We start from the raw sequence: 10,787 nt of genomic DNA, 5'->3' as shown, positions 1-10,787 counted from the left end.
AAAATCACACACAAAGCTCAATTGCACACTCACATAATTCCCTTTCAGAAGCAGCCATAGAATAATCATTAAGGACACAAAACACGAGTCGCTAGGCAGAACCAACCCATGCTTTTATTTCCATTGCATATAAAAATTTTCATATGAAGATAATGATGTACAGTACTATCCCATAGGCTGTTAAAGAGGCTAACATTGAAAATCATTTGCAGTGTTCACATAGGATGGCATTCTACGGACAACCCCCCAAAAAAGAGCAAAGGAAAAATAAATAAAACAAACAAACCAAAATCAACAGCATAATTCCGGATTTCATGTAGTGTTAAAATCCCTTTTTTTTTTTCAAATGCAGTTATAAAAAAACAGAACAAAAACCAATCAAAATCCTTTGGACCAGGGCTGCTAAAATCTACAGTTTGTGTGTCAAAAAGGAGGCTCTGATTCGTGATGAGGAAAAACAAACAAACCCCACCCCTTTCGCTGACCTTGATGGCTGGGCAGTGATGGAATGGAGAGGACAGGAAATAGTGCTCATGGATTTCAACTGGCCAGAAAGCACAAGTAGTGTTGAAAGGTAAAGAGGACCAGTCACAGTCAGGAGCGTAGCGACCGTGACCAGTGATTGCATGCTATGCCTGCACATTACAGAGAAGCGCAATGCCTCTCTAACACTATGGCAAGGTACATCCATCATTTTGAGGCAATAAACTACGTTGCCGGACAATACTGTGCAAGTACAAAAGCCAACGTAGTTCGGTTTCGGACATAACTTGGGGAGAGGACGACCAGTTTTGGACAGAACGACCGGTTTCGGTCATTACAACACTCCCTGCTACTCTTCTTCCATACAACCTGTGCAGTTGCTTAAATAATATAAATAAAAAAAAGGATATGTGTAGTTATCTACCTGTCATAGTGCAACTATACATTTCTGTACAATGTTCTCTACTGTACACATTTACTTTCTCTACAAAGAAATAAAGCTTTGGATTACTAGAACACTTGTATTTGTGTGATGACAAAAAATGTAACATTAAAAAAGGTGTTCTATACATGCAGCAGTGTAAGTTCTATATTGAAAAAAAATGCTACAGAGGGTCTTGTTCACCCTGCAGGACGAGCATGCGCCAATTGCGCAGGTACACAAATGAAATATTGCTTTGGCGGACGGAGTGTGCTATAGATGAATGAAATAGACATGAAGGTTATGAAATAGTCTGCATGATAGGTCTATTTTAGAGGTTTATAAATAAAGGCTTGCTTCACAATTTAGTGCGTTATATGTAATGTATGTGGACAACTGTTCGCCATACTAACTTGTTTCGCAAGGATGCAAAACAGGAAATAATTCACCAACTTGACTAGCCTGTTGCTGGGAGGCTTTTTGTGGCATAGGTTTTAGGCCTGTTTTCCACGGGCAGTTGAACTACGTGCTCAGCAAGCAGTTGTGAGAGTTCGAGAGGCATTTCATTGCCTATCAACTTCCCGTGCAAAAGAGGCCTTACTGGGATTAGAGATTGTGGTTAATAAGATGCAAATTTAATGCAAAACAGCATGCAGCGCAGAAATCGGCAAAATATGCATGCGATTGGCTCAATTTCAAGCCACATTAATTATGCACTGACCATCTCTAGCTTAGATATTGAAGTAACACTTCTAAGACTCCATAAGGCACAAATCCCATCATGTTTGGTTAACGCCTCATTAGTGCTGGATTTTGTTTTGGAGACCAAAGCTTTTTTTCCATCAGTCTAGATTCGCAACATGTGGTACGCGTACCCAAGGGGGTAATCTGGCTTGAAATACTTAACCAAGAATAACAAATTTAGAGTTTTAGAAAATGATAAATCTTATTTAAACACCAAATTAGTATTTTACCTAATTAAAAGCAATAGTAAATACTTGGAAATTGTTTAGAACCAATTTATGTACTATGATTTTATATTTGTCAAGGGGTTCTTGTGATTTCTACTATGCTGGGAGTACTTTATGAGGACAGTATTTTAAAAGAGGTTCAAACCAATAAAATGTTGAGAAACACTGGCTAGATCACTCAGCATCTCCTATATAACAGACAAGTTATACTCACAAACACAAATGGTGTAAACGCTTATCAGCGGGCAGCCAACCGCTTCTCTCAACAGGGGAGGATGTCGCGCTGTGGCCAGCAGCGCGAGTCCCGATCGTCTGGGCTCCGTCCGGCTGTGAGGTGGGTGTGGCTGATTCAGCGGGTGTGTGACGTCATGACGCGTTTCGGCGCTCTGCGCCTTCGTCATCTGATCGGGAGCGTGACATCCTCCCCTGTTGAGAGAAGCGGTTGGCTGCCCGCTGATAAGCGTTTACACCATTTGTGTTTGTGAGTATAACTTTTATATCCTAATAAATTACCTTTTACGATTAATGCACTATGGCGCGCTCCATCTTTTCTTGATTGTTTTGCCAAAGTTACCCTGCTACGGAGCGTCGCAGTGCATGACATCCTAAGAGGAGTGCATCTCTAATTGGTCACCTAGGAACAGGAGCGCAAGATTCTTCTCTTTGTGAAAATCCTATATAACAGAGCTCAGGGATAACTGATATGGTTGGGTAGTGCAACGTCTGTGCCCATTGGTGTTGCAAAAATCATTCCATTCTTGATAGTTTTTGAGATTATATAAACTTTAATAATTGTCACTCAGCACCCTGACAGTAGTGCAAGGCTGAGCAAGTCTCAAAAACTACAAAACAGCAAATTGAAGCAAAAGAACACAAATGCGGCAATACCCAACCATTCCAGTGTCATAAGGTCATTTACAGAAAAAAATATTGCCAAAAGCAGCACACAGCTTAATTTTGGCAGTACAAAAGGTCACACTAACCAAACATGGTGGGATTTTAATTTGTGCTGATTAGGGGCCAGCTTCACAGAGCGAACTTCTAACCATGCTTTTTAGTGGCTTTAAAGAACTTAGAAGTTTGGGGGAAAAAAAATATCTACACTTTTATTCATATCCTGAACACATGTATATATTTCAGCATTATTTCCTAAGTATTAAAAACAATGCAAGATCCTAAAAGCAGGTGCAAAAAATTTTTGTTGCCTGCTCTTAGGAGATTGTGTCAAACTGCTGTGTCCATACTGTTACTATAACCTGTCTTGCATAACATCTATTGGCATAGCAATAGAGGAAACAGAGGTTGTGACCACACTGTGGCTCTTGGACCAGTATTCGTATATTCATTGGTGCAATACTAGTATGGTCACCTCTGTATGTGCTAAAGTGGTAATCTTTAAACTGTTCCCCTCCCCCTGCTTACACCTCTGACACTGTGGCTGTTCCTGGCATGTTTTGGTGCTCTTTATCTTTTATCCATCAGAGATAGAACTTCCCTGAAGTGCCCTGTTCTTATTTTTCCATTTAAGGGCTGACTATATCAATTTGGAGTCTTTGCCATACTTAACACACCATTTAAATGACTGCTTTTCATTTAGCTCCCACACAGAGAAATAATGACCTATTGAACTTGTAATCACTGTCCAGTTGTTGAGTTTTATGGCCAGTCATTTGCAGGGGAGCTGCTGCAGTCTGACAGCTGAGATAAAGCACTAATTTATTAACCCTCGCAATGAAAAATAAAGGTTAACAGGAAAGTTCTAGTAGGCGTGGTGCTATATGTTCACATATCTCATGCCCAATGCCCCTTCAGGTATCCTTTATTCAAACTATGGATTAAAAATAATGTGGCACCGTTACTTACGCCTTTTAAAATGGTTGAAAATGTCTATTGATATTTTAAAAAGGGACAAATAAAATACAGTGTATACAGGCCCATATTTTCTCCTAAGTTTTCTCCTAGGCGATATTCTCAAACTTGTCAGTAAAATGCCCGTTTAAACCACCAGCAAACAAGAAAATACTCAAAATAATTTTGATAACACTTTTCCAACTCCTTTTTGGTACTTTAAGTGGCAAAGTGCTGAAAAGTTGAAAAATGATCTCCTAGGAGAAAACTCAGGAGAAAAAGTTAATGGTATATGGCCCCCTAGTTTCTTCACCCTTTATCCGGCCCCATTTCTGTGTTGTGTCCCCCTACTTTACTCAAGGCTAAACATGTAATGAAGTCTGTGGTTTTGTGGAGAACAGCTCTCAGAATTAATGCAACAGTTCTTTATTTGAATCACTGTTCCCCATCATTATCACAATACTAATACTGAGAGAGGAGAAGTGCTATTCACAAATGTATTCTTTTGTTTTCAAAGTAATTGGATTAAAACCAAAATGGTTTCTTTACCTACTTTGCCACAGAAATCCTAAAAGGACCTTTGAAAAGATTAACCATTTAAAAAATAGTTTGATATTTTTGAAACATGGGTGGGGGAATCCAAAAAGGAATAAGTTGATAAAAATTAAAGTATGGCCCTCCATTGTAGGTCATTGAGCGTTTTAAAGGGAATCTGAAGTGAAAAACATATGGTATAATATGTATGTGTAGTACAGCTAAGAAAAAGAACATTAGTAGCACAGATAAATGTTTCCAGTACAGGAAGAGTTAAGAAACTTCACTATCTATGCTAAAGAGCTTCTCTGAGCTCTCCGACTAAGTCAGAAAGCTGTTCTATTTTCTGAAGTAAATAAATAATGAAAGAACTTCAGATGAGATTTTACTGCATTCATAGTTTAAAATGCCGAGTGTAGTCTGCAAACTGCAAATATTAGAAATGATGCAATGTTATAAAAAAAAAATCAAAAACAAATGAAAATAAAATTGACTCTTTGCTACGAATGTTCTACTAATTATCCGTACTACACATACATTATATCAGTTTTTTTCACTTCAGTGTCCCTTTAAATAAACAAAGTGCATGAATTAAACAAACCTAAAACATACATATGCCCAGCCTTCTCTCCTCTAATTTCCAAATGAAGCAAAATAAAATAAAATATAGTTCAGAGTTAAGGCACAGCCCTGGGACCAAAGACCTGCAGCTTTTTAATTTAGCATTTTTTTTTTTTTTTAATTTTCCTAAGAAGCGCTAAGGTGACATTATACAGAAGTAAAATGTACAAGGAGTAAATATACAGAATATTCATTCTCTCAGCAAGAGTTTCAAGATATAAGAACACCACCCTGCTCAAGATGATGTCATAATAAGAACTGGTATTTTTTTTACAATTAACATAGTATGTACATTTACAATAAATACATGGTTGTAAACAGAGACAAACAAGACTGTATTACAGGTAAGGTCATCCGGTGAGGAAAATAATGAATGGCACAAAGATAATAAAAATAAATATGCTTTATTAAAAAGAAAAAAAAAAACACACAACAGCTCTCTGTAAATCCATTTCATTCAAGTTTTTTATTCCTTTAAAATTAGTTTGGTACCTTCTAAACTGATGCCCAGACAAAAATTGTTAAAAAAAAAAGTTAAGGACTTAAAAAAAAAAATAAAATAAATTTCACAACAGTAACTTGCGAGCAAAAGTTTTCTTTTATGAAAGTAGGGAAAAATAAAAAACCATACAGCACCCAAAGTGTTGCATTATTCTGGCAAAAGAATTTAAAACAAAACGTAAAAAAAAAAAAAAAAAAAAACTTTAAAAAGACACAAACCGTATGGCATATTACGCCATGTAACTGTACTTTTACACACACTTTGGCAAACAGGAAGATGAGGGGGAAAAATAAAAGAAAGAAGGATTTTACAGTGCATCAGATCGGATCTATGAAAAGAACGTGTTTTGATACTGATTGTCCATGAATTAATTTTTTTTCTTGTTTTTCTTTGTTTTTATAATACGTTTTGCATGAGTAATGGGGCGATGTGATCTGTGTTATGAAACAATTTCCATTAGTGCAGCTGTTAACCCTTTCAGGTCTATCTTTATTTTTGGAAATCATATTGCTTTTTTTTTAATTTTTACATTCCAGGCACTCAATGGGTTAGGAGAATGACTAGCGTAACAGAGATCTCGACATGTCGGACAGCACAGTGGAAACTACTCAAAGCGTCTATGAGGATGATGTTTGCTGGAGGTACAAACTGCAAGAGACTTTTTCTAAGTTCAACGGTGTGAAACACAAGTTAAGAGACACTTAAGGCTACGCCAAAGGCTGAAGTCCTTTGTCAAGAACTTTTAAATAGGTTTTTTTTGTGTTTTTATATTTCAGTCAAAAATATTTTTGGCCAGTATTATACACATACAACATATCAGTCTGCATGCAATAGGATGCATCTCTACAGATTATTGATTATTTCAGAACTAGACAGTTTTAGAAGTACGGAAAGCTTTGTTAGATGGAGTGTTCTTGCGGCACCGGTGCTGTAGAACATTTTTAGCGTTTTGTTATTAACCTTCTAGCTATATACTGAAAATGGTTTGATGCATACAATTCCATATTTTTCATTCTTATTTTTGGTTTGTCAGGATAAGTTAACCGCTTCCTATTAGGACTATGTAGAGGTTGGACGTTGCTGGGAATGTAGACCTGTTTTTACTGTTCGGTGAAAAACCTGGAGAAAGGAACCTTAGAGACCAGATCCAATCTTATTAGCTCATAAGGAAAGGATCTGAATGGCTGCTCCTGACGACATCTAAAACTGTTCTCCATTGTAACTTTCCTTTAAGAGAATGTTCTGGGCTCCATTCACAAAGAATGCGAGTTATTTAAGTAACCGCTTTTCTTCTCAGTAGTGATGGTCACATCTAAGAGAACTCATGGAGAAGGATGTGATTTGTTTGATCAGCTGATAGATTTTGATTTTCTGTTATCACATCCTGCTTTAGCACATGACCACGACTAGCAAATCATGAGACTTGCATATCCATCACCTGACCAAACTGATCACATGCTTCTCCTTGACAGTTCTCCAAGACATGACCATCACTAAGCCTCAAAATGGATTTAGATTTAAACAGAACCTCACCCATATTTCTTTAAGCTCACTGGAAATGTGATCCTAATTCCAACTTGCCATTGTTCCTTGCTCTGCAGTAGTTGGGACAAATAATGCTGGATACACACGGTTCGTTCCCGCATCGAATGCGCCGCTCGATTCCCGACGAATTGATTATTCCCGAACATATCCGAGCGCATTTCGATGATTTTTAGGTCGATTGCCATGTAAAGTATGGCAAATCGACCTAACAATCCATCGAATCGCGAATCGGACATGTCGGAAATAAACGAATCGACGGGAATCGAGCGGCGCATCGACGGGAATCGAGTGTGGGAACGAACCGTGTGTATCCAGCATGAGGAGAGAACCAAAACGTTGCCCAGCTGATGACAGCTTGATTAATTAATCAGCTGGTCAGGTCATTAAATTTCCAAATCTAAAAAAAGTCCTGCGCAAAGTCCTGATTCATCATTCCTGTTTCTTTAAAGCTAAAAAATAAATACATTTCTCTCAGCTGGAATTAATATTTATCTCCATGGCTAACTGCTTCCCAGTCACCTCTCAACTCACAAATGGCTGTTAAGTACTACTTCCTAGTGCCATTTTCGAACTCAAAGCACATCTGAACTGATACAGGAGAAGACAAGTGGTTATAATTTCCAATACTTCCTATTCTTGTGGAGTGGGGGGAGGAGAAATAAGCAGATATTCACATACAGCTTTTCTCCTGACTGCACCAAGGTTACAGCATAGCAACGTTATGGAGAAGGAACCATGAGCAGAGAGCTTTCCATAGCACCAGTCTCATGAAGGGGAAAGGCAGTTAGTAACTGTCAAAGAATATCCAATCCAAACAGTTATCTTTGCCATCTCTAAACAGAGAGGTCAAGGGACGTCTACACAGGACAGACAAGTTTCTGATCTGGTCATAAATGATCACACTAAATAGACATCCGTCTGATGTTTGCATGCGGCCTAATTCAGAGTGAACATGGACTATACCGAAAACCGGGTTTTGATTTCCTCTTTGTTCACTGATTTTTATTACAAGCCGTGTGTAAACTCCGCTTCAATGATGCACCTGCCTTGGAGGCAATAAAATCAGGAGACAACCAAAAACTACTTCCAGGAAAGCGATTAACCTTGGTTAAGCCAAGGGAGAAGTGTCATTTTAAAATACCATAGTGCATAATCTGAACCAATCTTTTCGATTCAGCCATGACCAAGGACACTAAAGGCATTCTCTACAACACACATCTTTGCTATACATTTGTACTCTCTCTCAGGAGAATTTCGGTATGGATGAAACAGACAAACCCATTGGACGAGGTGAACTTTCCCGTCTGTGGCCGAGAAGACAGAGACACTGATATTGGTAGGACTGACAAAAAAGCTGACGACCTGTGCTGATCAGAACGTTAAAAGGAGGATTAAAAACAGAGTTGTACTGAAAGGGTTTCCTGCAAGACAGTGTTCTTAAGAAATAGACAAGCATTAAAAAATAACGAAACTCTAAAGTCCATTCAATTGCTATGAAATTCTAAGGTGCAAAAAAATCCACAACCCCGGAGACGTCATCCAGTGTAGCACGTGTACTGAAAACTTGCAAGTTACTCTTTGGGAGGGTGGGGGGAGGAGAAAAAAAAAAGAAAAGAAAAAATGGTGGCGGATGAATGTACCTTTTTTTCATTTTTCTTTTTTAAATAGAATAATACCTCAATATATATTTAATAACAAAAGTAAAAGCTCTAAAAAAAAAAAAATCTTTGTATTACATATGATACAAAATGCAGAGGATGTTGCAGCCCAAAAGGGCGGCAGAATTTCTGTAGATTTTTCAGTTGTTTTTTTATCAGGAAGACTTAAAATTAGAAAATTTTGTTATCTCCACAGCTCATTATATCCTGCTGCTTTTATACCATCCACGATGTGTCCCAGGAGTAACGTGTATTAGTTTTCCACAAAAACAAAACAAAAACAAGGCCAGCGATCTGCTACTTGTATAGGTCTCCTCTTTTGATGCTTGTTCCTTGTTGTAGGCATCTTTCAAGCTCCTCAAGAAACCTTTTTGGAGGGGTTGAGACGTTTCACTGTTTGCCTAAGTTTTCCTGTTCGCTTCCACTGCTGCGGATGTGGATTATATATTCCTGAGTGCCAAACTGAGTAGTAGGTCAGTTTTGATCAACAAACATCCTGGCAGATGAACGTGAGGTGTGAGCATGGTTGCGGCATGTTTCATGCACTTTGGAAACCATTTTCTAAAAGTAAATTAAAAACCTTATAAAAAGAGAGTGTGGGTGGGGGACGGGGGAAAGAAATTGAAGGAGATAGGAGGAGGATTCCGAACCGTTACGTGTCGGGGGAATGCTCTCCGTCTAATGCACTAGATTCTGTCTGGCATTCGTCTTCCTCCACCTGCTCATCTAGTGGGATCTCGGTTGATTCAGAGTCCTGTGTACAAAGGGTCTTGGAGTCACTACAGCTGGTGTCTTCTTCCACTTGACTGCCACTGTCCTTCTCCGTATCAGATTCCCCATCCTCTTCCAGCGTTAGTTCAAACTGGAATTTCTCTGTTTGGCCTTGTCTACCCTCTTCCTGTTCATCTGGGGCAGGGGATGGACTCTGGGGAATTGTGCTTTGATACCACTCTCGATTGTCCTCCAAAGTGTCCAGTATATCTTGAGCATCAGGGTGTACAAGATCTGCCCAGGTTTCCCACAGCGGATGAACAATATAATCGATAAATCCAACCTGGTACAAAAGAAAAAATTGTTTAACATTTTCAATAGATGCCATTTAGGTTTTTTTCTTTTTACAAAACCCAAAAGTAACAGCTAATAAATAAAAACTACCGTATATTCTGGCGTATAAGACGACTGGGCATATAAGACGACCCCCAACATTTCCAGTTAAAATATAGAGTTTGGGATATACTCGCCATATAAGACTACCCTCTTCCAACACACACCAGATAAAAAAAAAAACATAATATACTGGTGCTATGTATGAACAGATACTGTTGCTGTGCTGTATGTGGTACCCAGTATATAACAGTATATAGGCAATTGACTGGTTGTATTGGTCAACTCTCCCCCTCCCTAAGTGGATTGGTCAGCTCTCTTTGTCTAGCTGTTTATCAGAGCGGTATGGAAGAATAGATCGCGCTGTGCCCATAACACACGCATCTTTCACCCTTCTGGCCTGCCCTAGTATCCTAATTACCTCCTTCTCTGCCTCTCAGACCTCGCACATGTGCGCCTGCGCCGCTTCACTACAGTCCTCAGCAGCGAGATCTGAGAGTCGCTAATAGGACAGGGTGCATCACCCGGCGTATAAGACGACCCCCAACTTTTATGAAGTTTTTCAAGGGTTAAAAAGTAGTCTTATACGCAGGAATATACAGTAATACATTTAGCGCAAACCTGTGACAGGAAAAGGGTAAAATTTGGATGCATATCAATAGTGGGAAGCCTCTGGCTAGTCCAAGGGCTTGCCAAATGCTCTTCCAACTCCACCATTCCTCTACAGGACACCCCCCTGGCCATGTTTTTGTACAGGCACATCCTTCCTGGGCATGTGCAAGTAAGGTCTGCACACGCCCGGTAGAACAAAGCACTCATGCACAGAGAGGGGGGGGGGGGGGGGGGGGGGGAGACCTCTGCAGGAGAGGTTTTGTTCTATTGGCTATGTACAGACTAGTCACTCATAACCAGTACGATTGAACTCACACACGGTGGGAGCACAGCTGCGAGAAACGTATTCAACAACCTCTTGAATACATTTAGAGGGACCCAGCACTGGAACAGTGTGTTTCAGGAGGATCCACTAATGATGTAAGTAACTTTGCACCCTTTTCTTATTTCAAGTATGCTTTAACCACTTAAGTACCAGCGGTCTCTGC

The 10,787-nt window shown here is 39.2% G+C and overlaps 1 protein-coding gene across 7 annotated transcripts in view; it reads right to left on the bottom strand.

The window, feature by feature from the left end:
• Window positions 1–2,331: 2,331 nt before the first annotated feature.
• PDE4D (phosphodiesterase 4D) overlaps window positions 2,332–10,787 on the bottom strand; it is a 1,320,537-nt gene continuing 1,312,081 nt past the window's right edge. For all 7 annotated transcript variants that reach the window (XM_068251213.1, XM_068251214.1, XM_068251219.1 and 4 more), the window contains one exon: window positions 2,332–9,637. In XM_068251213.1, the coding sequence (XP_068107314.1) occupies window positions 9,236–9,637 (402 nt within the window). In that variant the 3' untranslated portion in view covers window positions 2,332–9,235. The remainder of the gene's footprint in view (window positions 9,638–10,787) is intronic.

The sequence above is a fragment of the Hyperolius riggenbachi genome, chromosome 1 (assembly GCF_040937935.1).
Source record: "Hyperolius riggenbachi isolate aHypRig1 chromosome 1, aHypRig1.pri, whole genome shotgun sequence".
Lineage (NCBI taxonomy): Eukaryota > Metazoa > Chordata > Amphibia > Anura > Hyperoliidae > Hyperolius > Hyperolius riggenbachi.
Note: the sequence above shows the minus strand (reverse complement) of the source record. Positions and strands in the feature narration are given on the sequence as shown.